The 19,415-nt window shown below is 41.1% G+C and overlaps 1 protein-coding gene across 1 annotated transcript in view; it reads left to right on the forward strand.

The window, feature by feature from the left end:
- LOC142370532 (sodium/hydrogen exchanger 9-like) overlaps positions 1-19,415 on the forward strand; it is an 80,035-nt gene that overhangs the window by 55,405 nt on the left and 5,215 nt on the right. The window contains exons 13-14 of the mRNA XM_075453107.1: positions 13,847-13,892; positions 16,289-16,344. Of these exons, the coding sequence (XP_075309222.1) occupies positions 13,847-13,892; positions 16,289-16,344 (102 nt within the window). The remainder of the gene's footprint in view (positions 1-13,846; positions 13,893-16,288; positions 16,345-19,415) is intronic.

A 19,415-nucleotide genomic window follows, 5' to 3' on the forward strand; every position in this document is an offset into this window, starting at 1 on the left:
GTTCTGTGTGAGTGTGTGTAGAGACAATAAACAGGAGCGAGTGTGAGAGCTCGTGGACAGTGTGTGTGCTATTGTAACACACTCCTATCCCTTCTGACACACAGTTCAATGGGTTCCCTCTCACAGTGGATTGATAGTCGTGGCGGAGTCTGGAGAGGCTGAACAGATTGCCCTGGTAACCACATCTGTCAGATCGGCAAATACAGCAAGTTTATCAGGTGGAGATTGACTCTAGACGAAGGACTCATACATTGGAGTCCTGTGCTCCAGCCTCCACTAAAAAGGCCCAGAGGCACAGCCTAATGGATATGACGTCAATATGAAGAGGGAGGAGGGCCATTAAAAAGAGCATCAGGGCAATAAAAGTGGCCACTTGTGTGTCTTTGTCGGTCTATTTGTGATCGCGTAGGAGGGCTCGTGGATGCTGGGTATTTTTGCATGAATACTCAATGCAAATGGCTACCCAAAGGTTTGTTATGGGGTATTTGTTTAGCGTATTGTTAAGGAACAGTAAGGAGAAAGGTGGGGAAGAAAATCTCTTAGCGAGAACGTCATCTGTGGGTATATCTGGCAGGTGTCTCTGGGCTGGAAGAGGATCCACACATGCGTATGAATAATAAAACAGACATGTGCCGCACACTCCCTCACGCAGGCAAGAGCAAATGCAAAAGCACATAAATGCGCCTACATATTTTCCCACTCGGCTTGCGGATGAAGAGTGCTTCTGCATGGAGCGTTCGGGGGGGGAATGGGAAGGTTGTAATGAGGGTGGGTGCGTAGTATTGATGGGGCACGAATGTGCAACACAGCACAGAGCTGCATAGGTAGAGATATAAGGTGTTTTCAAGCCCTCATGATCCTGACACTGCATTATTGCGCGTGTGTGTGTTGTTTATGAAGAAGCTGTACACTTCATTTGTGTGGGAGAGTTGTGGGGGCTTCTCTCTGGAACCGAAGAGAGCTAATGAATTCAGCTTACCCAGCATCCCCTGCTGCCTAGCGACCTCACCTCTCAATCACTCTCAATGGGCACCCTTTATTTATAGAGCCATTATTTTTAGCCCTCTATAATTTCAGCCGTCTGCCTCTTGAAGAATTAGCAGAGAGAACATTGGAGGGATGGATGGAGATGGAAAAGACTAAAAAAAAATCCAGTGAAGCAAATTCATTTTTGTAGTTGGTTCTGGTTCTTTTTTTTTGATCAAATGTCAAATCATTTGACTTAACTTGATATCAAAAACCTTTTGAAAACAACATGAGTGTATCTGATTGAAGAATCACAAAGGATGTAAGATTTAGTGACAGGGAAACTGGTTTACAGAAGACATAGACTTAAAGCTGATGTCTTCTCTTGAGGGTTAGCATATCATCTGATTTTTTTTTGTGTTTTTTTTTTGTTTTTTTTTACAATTTTAGTAAGAGAAAGGAAAGCGACACCAAGTCAGAGTTTAGGCAAACCAAGGAATTTTAGCTCTCAAACATCTCTTATATGAGGTATTTTGGCTTGTTTACAGACGTTCAGAAATTTTCAAAGCTTTATTGATACTCTGACTCCTCAAAGCTAAAACCTTAATATAATACCAAAGTGTTTTCAAGTAGTTCCTCCATTTGTACTTTAATTTAAGAAAACTGTCGGGGGGGCTCATAGGAAGCTTTTCTACACATGCGTCTACTGGGATGACTTCATCGACGCACGCCGCTGCAGCACAGCTTATTTACAACGTGCTCTGTGACAGTCGGCTAACTTCACACAGAGTTTGCTACTGCTAGTTTTGGGCAACATGACAGGATATTTATCAGATTTTGGGATGAAGTCATCCCACAAGACGCGTGTGTAGAAAGCTCCCTAAAGCCCCCCCGATAGCACCGGATAACAACAACACGGCATCTATGAGCTAACAGTGCAATAGTATGCGTTCATTCATTCATTCAGCTTAAAGTATTGGTGAGATAAAGACAGATAATGCCTTATTTAGAGGCTGTATTGTCTATGCCTTGTTCTCTCCCATTATATGGATATACGCAGATCTCGAGTAATCTTAATATCTTCCTAAGGACGCCGACTTTCACCAAACTGTTATCGGGGATTAGATGAACGTATTTTATGCCAGAAATAAGGTCCAGGTTTTAAAAAAAAAAAAAAAACGAACTTCCCCTTTAATATAAACTGAGATGCATGTACTGCGTCGTCCTTCTGATCCTTTAATGATCCTTTAGTGTCTAATAAATGATGTGACTCTTGACTCCGAATGTTAAGTTCAACGGAAATCTGAAACCTGTCATTGCATTCTTTGATCTGGACCATGTTTTGTCCTAACTGGTTGTTCTTGAGCCAGGAAATCGTTGGTTTGAGTTTAAACAACAGCACAGGCAAATGCGGACTCAGTATACCCAGATGAGGAAAAAGGAGCAGATTGAAAGGTTCAGCAGAATGTGCCCACGTAGAGAAAACGAACACGCATTAGAGGGTGGTGGGTTGAGACAGAAACTGAAATGGATGCAGACTTACTCACTGTCATACAACCGAGTGATACTAGAGAGTGAGTGCTGTAACATGGCCATTTGCTCAGTCTTGAAAGCCTCTGAGCATTGGCACTGTACAAATCAGGCCTAAGCAATCAAATCTTCAGTGTGAAACTATGCAAAATTGTTATCTAACTGGTATATCGCAGAAGGTGAGACTTAAACCCACAGAAATATAGGTTTGCGGGTATGCTTGCTCTTCAACTGTGTGTACAGTCTGTCTGCTTTCTAACTAATCTGACTTGAACTATTAGACCCCAGCACCAAGGCAGAACCAGAAAAGAAGAACAACAGACTTGGCAGGGCTTTACTTCACCATCTATTCCTGTGGATGTGGTCAGTCTGAACGAGACCCTGCTGGATGTCTTGCACACACAGAGACACACAGATAAACAATCCCTTTGCCTTTCTGTCGGTTTTTCCATGTACAGTATTTCATTGCACCTCGAGCATTTGGGCTGCCCAGCCTGTTGTGTCCAGTGGTCACGTGTCAGAACTTCTGTGCGAAGGGTTTGTGGTTCCAGGGAGGGAAAAAAAAGAGGGAAGGCGCTGGTGCTGGTGATGAGGTGGATGTTGGGGAGGGCGCATATCAATTCATACCCACTAGCAACGCGCCAAAGAGCTGCTTTCATAATCCTCCCTCTTAAATAATTCAGCACTCACCCTCAAAATTTCATCAGAACCTACATATAGAGAATCTCCCCCACAGCAGCAGCAGCATTGTGAAGAGAGCGTACATTCTGGAGAGGGAGGTGATGATGAGGCAGCAGATGAGTGAGCAGGTGGAAGATAGTTGCTATCACAGGCCACTTATGCAGCTATAACACAGACATCTGTGAGACATTACAGCACACAAGATCTGTGGCTTTAAGCCGTGAAAGAGTGGCATGTTTTTATATTTTTTTGTGTTTTCTGAAGTGTGCCACGATTGTCTTACTGTTACAGTTTCTGTTTTGTTTTTGTTGTGCGCTTGGTTTTGGTGCGTGGAGCACTTCAGGGCTACTGTACTTGTGACCACATGCAAGTAACTTCTGTCTTTGGGAGCCTCCTGATTTATGTAGCTGTTGCCAGGACACGACACTCTTGATCCTCTGCCAGAAAGAGATGGCCGTGTCCAAACATGAAAACCAAACACAGGATCAAGACGTCCCTCAGAGGCAGCCATGAGAGAGTTTCACTACATATCAACGGGAGATGCCTCCCATTGATATAATGATCTCATACAGTATCTTTGGGGCAGTTTTGGCATGAGTAAAGGGAAGGAAGAAGAAGAAGAAATAGTGCCTTCTGACAACCCAAAGTTAGAGTCTGAGTGAGACTTGCAATTCGATCAATCGCTGACTTATTGAAAAATCCACATTTAGGTTTCAGATTTGTTGTTATCTATAGAAACTCTTAAATGGGGTTTATCAAGTTGCTGAACACACAGCCTAGAGTGGACGCACACCAGTGACTCATATTGCAACAGGAAATTCTTTTGGTTTTCAGTCAAATACTTTAGAAGTCATTAACAATCATTTGACAGTTGGCAGTTTTGTAGAATACAGCGAGAGCCTCACCGGGCCCATGAGAGACTTTGAGAGGCATTCATATTTGTGCACGGTTTACTCTCCCACACAATCAATAACGGTTCTCTCTGATGGCAAATATACGCCTGACAATGGAAATACATGAGGGAAATTCAAGCAGGAAGCAAATATTAAAATCTGAATATTTTAGCATTGCTTTTCAAATACATTGTGCTGAGCTGTTACACATATTATGGGCACTAGAGGGCTTTATTTCCATTCTCATCGTCAATGTTTTACTGGGGTCAAGTAATATTTGTAGCAGTCACAGTGCCGTGTGGATTAAGAGTTTTTCAAACTTTGACAAAACCAACATTCCTGTGGGGGATGTTTACGTATGTGGATATAAACCAGATCTTCATTTTCTTTCCACAAAGGAAAAAGAGACAGAAACTGCCTAATTTACGTTCACCTTCTACCTTCTTAAAAGCTTTTTGGGAGTGAAAAAAATAAGCAACAGACGCTTGCAATAAAAATTGGGATAGACTCTAACAACAAAGAACTCACTCTTGGAAAAGTGGGACACTTACTATCTTATCTGGACCATAACTCGAAAGTTGACACTTTAACACCCCTTTTCACCAGCAAACCGACCAGATGGCTACATACGAACTGAGAAGACTTCATAAGACTCACTTTTAGTCGAATCTTAAAACTATATTAAATGTGTTTGATAACCGTGTACAATTTCTTTCAGGTTTCCAGCTTGATCACAAGACGCATATAGAGACAATTTGTACGATTCTGGCTTAAATATTGACGAAGAAACAAACTTGTTGGAAAATGCCCAACCTGCCTGATGGAACCACATTGCCCCCTAGTGGTCTGCAGTGTTGATTAGTTGAACATTTAAATCCCAGAGGACTCAGTAAAATGGACAATATAGGCAACTATTAACTTCTAACGATGTCCCTTCGGTATCTATTTGGTATTTGTTTGGTGTCCCCATTGTTAACACAGAAAATTAACATTGTGTGGTTCACTATTCATATGTCACGATTTCATAGATATTCATCTGAATTTTGAAAGTCATAATTGTCTTTATCATGTGTGTTATTTTGATGTCTTTATATTACAAGTCTATGTTATATCTTTAATCTGCATATCTTAACAAGATGTGGTGTTTTCAGAATCACCGAGACAAATGTTCTATGAGATGGGAGTAATGGAGAAATAAGAGTTTTCTTTGTCTAAATCCAGAAATCCCCATATAGCACAGATCACCTTACACAGACATGCACACAGTTCAAGCATGTCATTGGCTGAAAAAGTAGTGTAAGCCCCGCCTCCGAGAGTCAAAACCCGGAACCCGCGAAAAACACTCTCTCTAGTTCTCTCGTTTGCTGGCTCGCTTCAGGCGTCTGCTCTCTTGCTTCTTGCCTCTTGTTCCAGAAGGGTTCCAACCCAGAGTTTCAGAAGGAGATTTGAGCAGAGAACAGCTGCTCAGAGAGTTTTGGAGATGGTTTAAGCAGAAGAGAAGAGCTCACCAGAGTTTGGGAGTTTTCCCATAATCTCAGGAGAGAACGGAAGGACGTGTGGATAACGATGCAGCGGACGACCGGAGGAGACCCTCCAGAACCCAGTGAGACCCCGGAGACGAGAAAGAAAGACCCGAACAAAGAAACAGATTGAAATACTCTGAAGATGCACGTTTTACGTGTTTTTGTTCGTCCCTCGCCATCCACGTCCTTCTACGTCGCACGTCCTAACCTCCGCTGTTGTTTCACGCCATCATCACCTTTTCTTACCAAGAAAGCCAACTCCAAGCAACCTTTTATTAATCTTCTGTGAACTTAAGTTCACTTCATCAAAGAAGCAACTGAGAAGTCCGCTAAAGTCAGCCACCACAGCCAGGAAGGCCCAGAGAGCGGAAGAGAAATCCCCTCGGACCCCGCGTGGCCGCTGCCGTGTTCCGAACCGACTAAACAGAACTTCAGCACAGTAAGACCGACCCGTTTTCACCTTAAAGTGGGTTTGATGGATGTCTCGAGGTTTTCACAGAATGATAAATTAATCCGAAATGTCAGTATTTAGCGTCAAATAGTCAGCCAACCCAAACTATTTGAATACATCCAGTATCTCTCCATTCCCATATTTTATTTTATATTCACTAAGTGTTTTATATAATCACCCATATTCAATGCATCTCCTGTTTGTTTAAAGGTTCATGTCTAAGATCATATCATTGTAATAAACAGCTCATATATCTATATATATGTTATAATCACAGATTGTGTCGTATGCTTTCTTTACGTAATGTCTGTCCAACCAAACGAGAACTTCACGAAAGTAGCGAGATATGAGACTGAATATTAATTGATTATTAATTGAAAGATTAATTTAACACCAGGATCGTAAGATTTCGAACAGTTTTCCTACCTGACTGTGACTTAAATTAAGTCAAAACCTAGGTAGGTGGTGCCCTGAATTCGAGGTAAGGTTTATTTGAGACTGTAAGAACATCTCATAAATCCTTATATTTAATACGTATATAAATACCCGGTAACGCTACATATTTGACTAAACAAATGCTGTTCAGTGCTATGAATAAGTATGCGCCACTCAAACAGCTGATGGTCTTTTCCACAGAAGTATTAACTCACCTCCTTTTCCTATGAGTAATACGGAAAACAAAGTACCACAGCTTCAAAAAACGTAATCTAGGCAAAATTCACCCATTTGCCTCACTAACAGCACTCATTTCCCACTAAGAAACACAGGAGATATTGTGTGTGTTAAAGGAAATGTATTGCTTGTTTCACACATTGTTATCTGGGTGTCCGACTTTATCCTCATGGGCATTAACTGTTCCCGAGACAGTTTTGCCTGTGCCTTGTATCTTGCTAATTCTACTACTCTAAATGTAGGCTGTTTCCCTGTATCATGCTGAGACATCCAGGTGAACAACAAGAAGGGAAATGAATTGCATGTGATAAGAATATCTTTGGCTCCCACAGCCTCCTTTGCTCCCCAGCTGTCCTTGGCTGAAATGCCTAAAGACTGCCTTTCTGCTGAAGTGACGCAGTTTGAAACACTGACAGCTGTCAGCATCAGTGTTGCAGAAATGTCGTTATAGTCGGCAACTCAGACAGTGAGAAAATATGGGAGAGTGTCAGCTAAGATGACAATGCAGCGCAAGTTCTGGCAATTTTTTATTGTTCTCCACTTTCAATCTGTGTACTTTTGTAACACAGTGGGATCCTGATAGGACAATAGTGTGGTTCAGTGGCTGACTAATCAGTGGAGGTCAGTAGCAAAGGAAGGACGTGTTTCTTAATTGTTCCTTCTTACCACATTGTCACTGATAAACTGTACTTTTTCCTCCACTGTGTGTAATGGAGCTAAAGAAGTTTGATGTTTGACCTTGACCAATCAACAACAACAGGTGAACTTTGGCTCATTTTGCGACGGGGCTTTAATTTCTTTGTTGAAACTATTATCTTGAGCATTATTAATTGAATAGGAGGTCACTGCCATCTGCCTATTGCAAATATGTTTTCACAAAAGCTACGACAAGGTTCTGTTACGGTAACTCTTTTTACGCTTTGGTTGAAACAAATGCCTTTACTACAAACAAAATACTTTGTAACGTATTGACTATTTCAACCCTTTTTTCAGGGCCTTTTTAGTGCACAAATGCAGAGCACTATGGACTTTAAGATGCTGTGAACATATAAATAATAACACATTTACACTGATGCTCCTCAGACACACAGCATTATTATCAGTCAGTTATAACTTGTTATATCAGTCGTTGAATTAAACAGTGGCTCTCTGTTTCAGATTGAATTTAGAATCTGGAGCGAAATAAGTTTTATCTGATGTAGCAAGTCAAATACATTTGAATTCTAGTGCAAGAAAATAAATGGAAATACAAGTATGAATCTGTGACTCATTTCAAGTCATGAAAAAAAGCTGCAATATCCAATTACATCTATGCAGAGTTATTTCTGGCCTTCATTGTCCTGCTGCCCTGTTCTAACAAAGAAATAATAGCCAAATAATTGGACATCTGTTGAGTGGGTGAATGTTCAGAAATGTGCACTGCCTCCGAAAATGTAAAAACTTGATAGCTATCAGAGAACTAATATCGAACTAATCTTCAGCAAACTTCAAACATGCTGTTTCTTTTAGAAGATGAAAACTGTCAGTCTGCAGACGGTTGCATTGTTACAGATTATGTGACTAAGAAGAATCCATGCCTGAAGTGTCTTTATTTGTCCCTCCTCTGCAGTGAGTTAGCTTCTTTGTGAGGCAAATGCACATTTATTTAGGTGCACTTGGCACCAACAAGAAGACAGAAACCCTGGCTTATCAGCTGATGCAATGAGTATACAGAGACGCAGATAACGCAATCAACGTGAATTCTGAACTCATTCTCATGAAACTTGGTTTCATGTAAATAAAAGAAAATTGGATCTGATAATGGCTATGTGGATCATCTCTCATCAGCTGCATTTCTTCAAAAGTAAAAAAAGTAAGTTCCCATCTGAAAAGCGATCACATCCTGTGGGACATACAGGCTCCACTCTCTGACTGTATATTATCAAGTGTAAAATAATTCAAGTTTGCTTGACAGCTGGTATCAGCTGTTGGTGCTCATATGCTGTGTTTGGTTTTCACAGTGACCAAACATCTCTACTTTCGTCTCATCTGTCCAAAGGACATTGTTCCAGAAGTCTTGTATGTTCAGATGCCCCCTTTACTAACCTAAGCCGTGCAGCCGGTCCTTGAATGGTCTGACTTTGAGGTGAACTTACTGGGACGTTTACTTCTTGGAAGATTGGCAACTGTCTTGAGTGTTTTCTACATGAGAACATTCTTACTCACTGTAGAGTGATGGACTTCAAGTTGTTCTGAAATGACCTTATAACCCTTACCAGATTGATAGGCAGCAACAACTGCTTCTCTGGAACCATTGCTGATGTTTTTCCTCCCTGACATTGTGTTAACACACACCTGAAAGCTCCAGAGCAGCAAACATGACAAAAAACACCTGCTTTTATCAACGCACTCACGCTTGCCAATGCTCAATGAATTGAGTGCATTTGATTAGCAGCACCTGGCTGCTACTTACCCTCTTATCCTATGTGGAGCAGTGAGGGTGAACTAGTCTATCACATCTAGTATCAAATGTGTCCCTTGTGCGAAGAGCATCCTAATGGAATTCAAAAAACAGGAAACTGGAAGGAAGACTTATATCGTCCATCTTGTCTAAATGTGGAGTTGTGTCAGGATCTGGATTTTTTGGTTATGTTTTTGGACTTAGTTATTGGTGTTATTTTTATTCACTACTTAGTGTTTTCTGTATTTAGATCAGTCTTTGTTTCACCTTAGTTCTGTTTTTATCAGTATTCAGTTATGTTTTATTTCTCCTTGTGTATTCTTTGGGTTAGATTCATTTTCTGTGCTCTCCCTCGCCCCCTGTGCCATCTCACTCTCTCTCTCTCTCCTCAGTCTCTCTCCTGCCATCCGCCCTTCACTCTCACCTGCAACCTGTTTGTAATTAACCACCAGTTCCTGCTCCAGTAATCACCTCCCCAGTATATATGTCTTTCTAGTTCCACCACTCCTCGCTGGATCCTTAGTCTTGTCTTCTTGTCTTGTCTTGTCTTAATCTGAAATCCATGTCTGTATATTCCTAGTCTGCATTCCTCGTCTTTATTGTCTCACTCCTATTCCTGGTCCCTGGTTTTCCTCGTCAGTCCTGTCCACAAGTATTTCAGTCTGTTTTGTTATTTTCTTAGTTTTATGTTCAGTTTAGTTTTTCAGTACTCCAGCTTTGCTGCGCCTTTTGTTTATATTTTTGAAAATATATCCTTTTAACTTCATTTTTGGCTCTCGTCCGTGTCTGCACCTGGGTCCTCCCTTAAAGGGGAACTCCGGGGCATTTGAAGCGCAATCCCATTGCTAGAGGTTGTCAAATACTGTTAGTAGGACACAGACAGGTGCAAATCTGCGCTCCCTGTGTTGAGATCGCGCTGTTCGCTCAGCCTGTCATGCGAGGCTAATACGTGGTGGCTAGGGGCAAGCTCTAACCCTTCCACGTAAAACAACAACTTGCACACTGCAGAAACGTCACACCACTTTATAAACCATCCGACAATAAAGTCACAAGCCTTACCATCAAAACCATGCATATGGTTTTGATGGTGAGTTACATGCTGTTTATAAAGTTGTTTTGTAACGTCCCCATGCCAGTAATGTGAGAACCATGCATATGGTTTTGATGGTAAGGCTTGTGACTTTATTGTCGGATGGTTTATAAAGTGGTGTGACGTTTCTGCTGTGTGCAAGTTGTTGTTTTACGTGGAAGGGTTAGCGCTTGCCCCTAGCCACCACGTATTAGCCTCGCATGACAGGCTGCGCGAACAGCGCGATCTCCACACAGGGAGCGCAGATTTGCACCTGTCTGTGTCCTACTATCAGTATTTGACAACCTCTAGCAATGGAAATGCGCTTCAAATGCCCCGGAGTTCCCCTTTAACGCAACCATGACAAGTTGAGACTCTGATTTCCTTTGTCTTTGGCCTTACATCTGCCACCTCACTGTCATGCCTCTCTCTGTCTTCTCTCACTCTGTCAAAGCAGCAAAACAACTCTTATCTCATATCCACATGTTTAAAAACTAGAGCTGATCATTGTAATCTACCAAAAGGTTTCATTCCTTCATACATGCTTTTACCTGCATGTAAACACACTAAACAACTACCTGCGAACTCCCTCCAAGGTTTGATATTATAAATGAGTCATGGGTGTGATGTAGTTTTTGTTTCTGTTATGGACTGAGGTGTTTTCTTGAGGCTTCATGTTTTGCATGTTTACTCAGCTTTATCAGCTCCCTGCTGTCAGCTCGACTGATAACAACTCTACAGACACACAAATCTTCACACACTCCTCAGACAATGTTATTTTGTCAGGCATAATGGAAGTATAAGCTTGTAAGGAGGTGCTTATGGGTGTACAAGGGCAGTGTCTGCCTCAGTTTCAGAGGGAAATGACATGGTTATTTTTGACAAATCTGCCCCTAGAATCATAAGTCAAAATCCTAAACACAAGAAACGTGGTAGATTTAATAGAAGGGTTAGGGTTAGGTTATGCTTACAAAAAGAAATAGATGAGTCATCAGTGAAGGCCCTGTGTAAAAGTGCTTTGTCATCCTAGAATGAGTCCAGAAATATCTGAGTCAGAGGGGAGCTCAGAGCAAGATATTACAGATTGTATCAGCACATAAATAAGTCCAGAAGAAAAAGCAGGGACTTTTTGTTTTGGTTGCTGAAGACTGGCAGGGTTGGTGCCACAGCTAAGTCTTAGAAGCTTGCCAGATTGCGGTAGATTGAGTTACTCCCATTGTGTATTTCTTTTTGTTCATATTTTATTGCATGTGATGTGATTTCCTGACAGGATAGAGAAGTTGACCTTATTTAGGGAGGGGACTGGAACGTGGCGGCACCTGTATGATTGAACTCATTTACAGATCTGATCAAGTAATTTCAGAGTTGTTCAGATAAGTTTGGACTTGTCTCAACTTAATTGAACATCAGAGAATTGATCATAAGTTACACTGAGCACATGGGGTCAGATTCATTTTAATAGCAAGTGTTTAAGCAGAGAGATAAGATAAGATAAACTTTATTGATCCCACAGTGGGGAAAGTTTACTGTTACAGCAGCCCAAAGAGACAGGGGTATAAGGGCAGTTTAGATTTTAAATTATATGTACAGTATAATTATACAAAACAAAACATGCAATACAAAAATGATGCAAAAGATGACATTTCAACATGAAATTTGAACAGATGCCGTTCACCTCACAAACCCCCACTGACTTGATGTTTCTTTGTTGCTCTCTTGCATCAGCATTGAAAGAGAATCCCGCTCTCTTGTTGTTTGTTTCATGTTTTTTTTCTCTGTCTCTCAAACCGTCTCCCAGTCAATCTTTCACTCACACATCCACCAGCACAGCACCAACTCATTCCGTCACTGTCAAGTCAGCACAGATTATCCTCCATCATGCTCAAGAAAATGGAACCTACTCTTTTGATTCTTCTCCTCAGTCTTTTGTCTTTGCTCCCCTCTCAGCTTCCCTCTCTTGCTCTTCCTTTCACACCTTATCTGCCCTGTCCTCTTTCTATCGGAACAGCCCGGTGACAGAGCCTGTCGATGTGGAATCCGTCCCACCAGCTGGAGGCGATGCTCAGTGCAGGCCGCTTGTGCCTGTCACAGCCTGCGCATCACACGGCGCTTTACGCCACACCATAACAGCAGACTTCAGTACATACCTGAAGAAAGACTGACCTGAGGCAACTTTTTATCACATATCCTGTGAAGTTTCAGTGGAAATGTGATGAAATCATAATGAGAGATCTGAGAGTGAAATAGATGTTGAAAAGATGAAAAGGGAGACAAATGAGCGAAGAGAAGTGGTGACAGGGAAGGAATGTTTTTTGGAAACCAGCATCATGAAATAAAGTATAACATTGAAATTATAAATCTGGAAGGTAACAACAGCAAGAAACGTAAGCTAGGTGGCATGATAAGGTAAAGAGACCGAGACAGTTCTGTATTACTCTGTAATAGATGGTTTGTTGGTATATGCCACAACAGGGGTTATTAAAGTCAAATAAACAAGTACAGTCATGTTTAGTGCTTTCACACCGCAGGGAATGCATCGTACAGAGGCCCAGCACAAAATAGCCTCCACTGTGCTGCGTACAGAAAGAAAACTGAAACTCGAGAAGCAAAACAAGGAGGAGGAGAGGCAACGATCTGAGGGGGGAGAAATTGAAGCACAGTAAAAGCAAACAGTGACAGGGGGATGGATTGTAGAGGGATGGCTGCCAAAACAGAAAATTTGCACAGCTTTAAGTAGTTGCAGCACTCTATTGCTCTGATGAGAGAATCTCAACTGCTTTGTTATTGCAGAGGGCTCTTGGTAAAAGGCTTTTGTGTCAGCACATTCTCAGACACACGCAGTGGTGGGCAATCTTTAGGTGTCCTGAGCAGCAACTCTAGGCTATTAGACTGAACTGCTGACCTGTAGGAACAAGCATCGACAGCTATCTCACTCCCACCCTCTGTTTATGCTTGGTGAGACGTGTTACGCCCACATTCAAATGACTGTGTTGCTGTACTGTCATTTGTGATTTTGCATGACATTAAACTTCACCAATAATCATCATATGAATTGAGAAATGCTTCACATGCGGGTTTGAAAAAAACCCAAAAAAAACTTAAGCGTTGAGCACATGTGCAGATGCAGTGGCTGAATGTGTGGATAACGTCTTCATTTTCCAGCGAAGTGGCTCACTAGGCAGTCGCTGGCTGCTGCTGAGTCACTTTATTTCAATTCAGAGCAAGCAAGCAGCCAGCCGGCCTCTCCTCTCAGCCCTGCTGCGGCAAAATGGGGTCCACACCTTGACAGGATAATAACAGCGGCCATGTAGAACATCAAGCATAAGTGCGCCGCTCTTCTGTCATTTAACAAAGGTTCACTCAGGTGACATTTTCTTTGTGCGATGCGGAAGACGAGGCTGATTTTGATGAAGGCGTTTGAAAGGTCACGTTCAAACCGAGTCATGTTACAAGCCGACTTTCACGCTTCTCTGCCAAGTTACACGCGGTACTAGACTGACTGTTCAAACAGATGCAGCGTCCCAGGTATTGGAGAGAGTGAACCCTTGGGGTTTGTCTTTGTCCCTTTCTTGTTTCATTCTAATGAGTAAAGGTTTGACTGTACATTTTCATTCACCACAGAGTGGGGGAGGATGAAGAGGAGGATCCAGAGCACCTTTCTTTTGAGGTAAAATGATCTGTTGTATTTCTGTCCTTTCTGGCACTCAGGTTGCGCTTTAATCCGAAGTCTTTACTACTACAGTTTTTTTTTTTTGTAAGAGTTTTTTTTATATTTTTAGTGTTTCTTCAGCTTCCATCTACATACATTCATACAATATTAGGCAGTTCTGTTCAGCAAAGGCAAAGAAAGACCTGCTTAAAGTGTCAGTGAGGGAAACCATCAAAGGCATTGCAAAATCGTCTTTTAAAAATGACTTCATGAAACATTTCGATGTAGAAAGGGCAAGTAAACATCTGTCTATTTGGTCCTATCCTGATACCATAATGTTGAAGCAGGCAGCTTTACGATCACTGTGAGAATGTTGCTGCCTGCATTGCACACTGTTGTTACACACATGTTACTCTTCATTCCCATTTATAGTCTATAGAATTAGTGCTACTGCATATTCACGCACTTGAACTTTAACATGATTGCAATCAGTAGCTCTAATGATAATGAGTTCTTCATGATTTGATTTGGATCTGAGTGGGATATGACCAGAAACTATACGATGACATTAATGTTGAGTGTGTGAAACAAGTAGAGATTGTATAATTAAAATTGCCTTTGTCATCAATACTTGATATGAGCACCTTTAGTCTTCAACACAGCCTGAACCACTCTTTTCCAGGCTTCTTGAAGGACATCCCAAAGCTCTTCTTTGGATGTTGGCTGCCTTTTTGTTTTGTTCTCTGTCAAGATGATCCCACACTGCTTCAGCAATGTTGAGTTCCAGGCTCTTGGGAGAATCCATCACTCCATAAGACCCATTGCCATTGATTTTCAGTCCAGGTCTTGTTTCGATTGGCATACCTCAGCTTTGTCTCCCTGTTTTCCTTCCTTAAGAAAGGATTCTCGACAGCCACCCTTCCATGAAGACCATTTCTGATGAGGCTTCAGCGAACAGTAGATGGATGAATTGCTGGAACAGATGCATCTCTCAGGTCTTGTGTCAGGTCTTTGCTGGATGCTGTTTTCAGCTAATAGCTCTTTGGGAATCACCTTGTTGGTGTAGGAATACTATTCCGTGTCTGTCAAACTGTGGTATCATTTCGTTGAATGATACTAAAGAAATGGGAACAAATTATATGTCTTCTTGACAGGCTGCTAGTAGCATAGTTGTCTGTTATGTGTAGGCACAACACAGGTTCATCCAATGAGTTTGGTTCATTTTCTGTCCTTGAATGATTCATAGGTCAGTGTTAAGAGGTTTAACAAGCAAAAGCAAACCAAATAACATGTTCCTCTGAAAATGGCCATGTACAGCAACTCTGACAGACCTTCAGAGAGCTTTGAGAACTATTGCTCAAGATCATTGACAGACTACAAGAAAGCCTCCTTTGAAGCAAAATTCTAAGAAATGAGAGGTGAATCAAAACGTCTGCACAACACTGAATAATATCAAAAGATTATTATATACAAACTAAAAAACACATTTTTAGATGGCCCAACAGCTTCCATTATTCACCAAAGTGTGAAGTACATTATGCTGAAAGCTTTCAGTAACAATGCCCCTTCTGTTGGTTATGACCTGTTACCAAAGAGATGCTATGTGGCTATGCTAATTAGCATCTGATGTCGGTAAGTGTTCCCTCTAACACTTTTTTTTTGTGCATAGAGTACCCAGTATTACAGGGATTTGCTTACTTTTTGACATACTGTACTTCTCAAGGATTTACAGTATATCTTGCCATCATGTCCCCCAGCACAGATTACACTTTGATGCTTACATTTTTTCTCTGCCGTTTCTTTTTATACCTCCTGACATCAAAGTCAAGTTCAAGCGGAGGAAATGCACTTTTTTGCTTCCTGCTATGCGTCGGTTTTTACCACATCCTTGCCAGCTCATCTGAGTCTCCTCTTTTGTTGTGCAGGCAGATCAAACCTCCACACACACCTTCCATCCTACCATCACTGCTTCCCAGCAGTTCTCCACCCCCTCTCTTTCATCTTATCCATCAAATGGACTCTTATCTGCATGCTGTGAATGGATGAAGTTGCAGGTCGCATTCCGCGAGCATTGAAAGGCCGAATAGACAGTAGAGATGGATCCCACCAGAGGCTTGAGGCAGAGCTCCAGGGCTCTTTGTTATATAAATGTATGAATGTAACCTTGCCAGGGTGCGAGTCCATCCAGGGACATCTGGGGGAGTGGTCTTACTGTTAGTGGGAATGGATGTCTGGGGACCAGGATTTTCCTATATAAACTATAGGGCTAAGATTCCACTTGTTAAAAGCAGAGGTCATTGATGGCCCCACAGGCCATCCAGGGCTGTAGGTTTCCATTCTATCTCTGAGGTATATCTAACCTCAGAGGGCTTTTGTGCGTTAAAGAGTAACATTTGTTTTCTCGTGGGTTACAGGTTGCCACAGGGAGGCCGGACACAACACAAGGCCTGTGGCACAGTCTGGACTACAAGTATCCTTTCACTGCTTGTTTTTATTTCAGAGCACTCCCACATCTGCTTGCACTCACAGTGGTTAATGCACTCGTCAGTAGAGTGGTAGGATATGGTGAGTTCAAGACAAAATAGTAATTAATGTCAGTGAGTGGGGTGAAAGACCCTTATGTGTGTCAGGATGGTGGAACAAACAGGAAGTCTATGAAGCCCTTTTATTTCAACACGACAAAGACCTGAACCACACTGCAAAGAAAACACAGGAGTTGCCTCACAAAGCAAAGACAAGAAAGTAGTGAGAAGCTCCTAAAAATATCAATCCTTGCTGTCGATATTGGTGTGGACTAAAGAGTGAAGCAGGTTTCTGGAAGCAGATCATTTAGTGAGTTCAGATGCTAGTAAGAACAGTGCTGACTAATCAGTGGAATTTCACAAGAGCTGCATTAGCTTTAAGCAAATCTAATTCTACCACTTATTGGTCTCATGACTTGGCCCCATGTTTATTAGAGAGCGCATCGTTTTAACTGTTCTGCAAAACAAATAGATACAAGCTTCTGATTGCACTGACATGCATTCCGACAACTAATTTAATGCATGAATAGGTTATTGTTAAAACGTTTCCATGCATTTAAAGTGAACAGGTTTGCAGACGGATTTATTAAACCCTTTTTTATCATCATCATCCTTGTTTTGGGTATTAATCTTTGTAGTTACTCTCTGTCTCTTTGCAGCTGCTTTGCATTTCTTTGTAGCCATTTCGCAGAGGTGGTCTTCTTGTGAGTGTTCGAAATCCTTTCGCGTCTGTTTGCATTGAATTAGACCTCTTTGTGTTCATCTCTTTTTATTGTACCTTTTTCAGGTTGTTGTGTGGTTTTCTGGATGTTTTATCACCTTGTGGTCCGTTGTTGTTGCTATTTCTCTCTGTTTGTGACTACTGCATCTTTTTATGTCTGTTTGCAGATGTTTTGGATCTGTATTCATTTCATGTTTCCCGTTTTACTTTCTGTCTGATCATAATTTTCCAGCTCTTGGTTGGTTGTTTTCAGTCTTTTTGCACCTATTTTCATCCCTAGTTTGACTGTCTCCTTTCTCTCCCTTTGTGCGTCAGAGCAGTGGCTTTATAGTTTTCATCTCGTTCTGGACTGTGTTTGTATCTTTGTAGTCCGTTCAGACTTTTCACATCTATTTGTGTTCATTGCTGCTTATATTGTTGTATCCTTAAACGTCTAGCAATGCGAAACGGATATGTGCCTTCACACTGTTCCTTTTCGTACTCGCACATCTCCACGTCCCTGTTACTGAAATGCCTTCTGACGATGTGATATTGTTGCCACTAACATTTTACACAGGATGCTGTGAAACAGATACACTTGACTCCCAAGCTCTGAAGCAACACTGCTCCAACATTTGCTGTAAGCTAATCTTGGAAACCTTAAACAAAGCAGTTCAAAATTCCTGATTTTATGATGCTGAATGCATTGAGATGTGACTGAACTGATGATGACATACACTTTTATACTCTGAAGACAGACAAAGGTGTTTTTTTTTTTGTTTTTTGTTTTTTACAGTAAATCATGTAAGCCAGGAGAGTTAATTTGATGTATTGAAGCGCTGTCGAAATGCAATGAAAAAGAATCATCTTATCTTGTCAAATACCCTCACAAGTAGTCATACCACAGGCTCCTCCGTGTCTCCTGACCGCCAGGAAATCACAACATATAGCAGCAAGAGCACTGCCAGCATTCAAATTACATTTCTTTTCATTGCAACACAACACTGATATATGTGTAACCATAGTAACCACACACTGTACCTGTACCCTGTGGCTATAGTTAAAAGCCTATGCAGTGGGCTCATTTGCACATTTGACAGAGTGCATGTGTCTTCTATTTTCCAGTAAATAGCAAACAGAGCCGTAGTGAATGGGTGAGAGAAGGTGAGAACGGGATGAAAGGCTGAGTCCCAAGCTGTATTTCCTATTGATCCGGGGGGGCACACATACTATAAAGATGCTTTGAAGTTGACCTGTGTATCCATGCTGCCAGGTAGTTTAGCTTCAATTTGGCTTGCAGGTGTCCCACCCTAAAGGCACACTGCTGCTTTCTCTATCATTTCCCCACCAGCCAGACAGTAGGTCTCATTAAAACGAACATTTCCCTCGTAAGTACTCATTTTAACCAACATCAAAGCCTGTGTGATGTTTGCTGCTAAAGTGGTTTGCATGTCATAATGTCGGAGGCTGGCAACAGATGTCTTTGTTTTGGATCTGGCATCATGGAGGCCACCCATGCTTAAGAATACCAATGTTGATATATTAGGTAGATGTGACATGGTTCAAGGGAGAGAGTAAGTCGGACTTTCTGGCTTGTTGTTTTTGTTTCTTGACTGTTGGCAGTGATTGCCGCTTTTAGACATGATTTATAGACTAAGTGAAGAATATAAAGATTCTGCTGGAATCCACTTACCTCAGGTTGGATAGACTGGAGGTGACTCGGAACACCATGCCTACACTGAAAAAACAACTCATAAGATTTACTTAAAAAACCCTTTGTAAGTATTTGCACTCAAGTGATTTAAGTAATATTTAATGCTGCAATATCAAGTAACACTCACTTGCCAGTATCAAGTAAATTTTACTTACCATAAAACATAACAGTTTTGAAGATATTAAGTAACATTTACTTAATTACATCTAAGTTTTAAGTTATATTTATTTAAACAAATTAAGTAAAGTCTACTTATTTTCCATAGGCAGGAACATCATTTTACTCAAAATTTTAAGTAAATTTTATATATCCGTAGTATTTGCTGTTATGAAGTAACTTAGTAGATTTTAACGATACACTTTCAGAGTAAAGTTTATGTAGTATTTCTAGGTTTATGTACATACAACTATTAAACATTTAAATTGTATGAGGAAACCTAAGTAAAACTTACTCTTTCCCCATAATTCATGTATTACGTTAATAAAATGTTTAATTTTACTTAAGAAGCTCTAGTTCTTACTGAATCTTAAAAATATATGGTAGAAATTATGACGGTTACTCTAATAGAGTTTACTTCACCAAAAAGTCACTTTTTTCAGTGTACC

The sequence above is a fragment of the Odontesthes bonariensis genome, chromosome 20, assembly GCF_027942865.1.
Source record: "Odontesthes bonariensis isolate fOdoBon6 chromosome 20, fOdoBon6.hap1, whole genome shotgun sequence".
NCBI classification, from domain to species: domain Eukaryota; kingdom Metazoa; phylum Chordata; class Actinopteri; order Atheriniformes; family Atherinopsidae; genus Odontesthes; species Odontesthes bonariensis.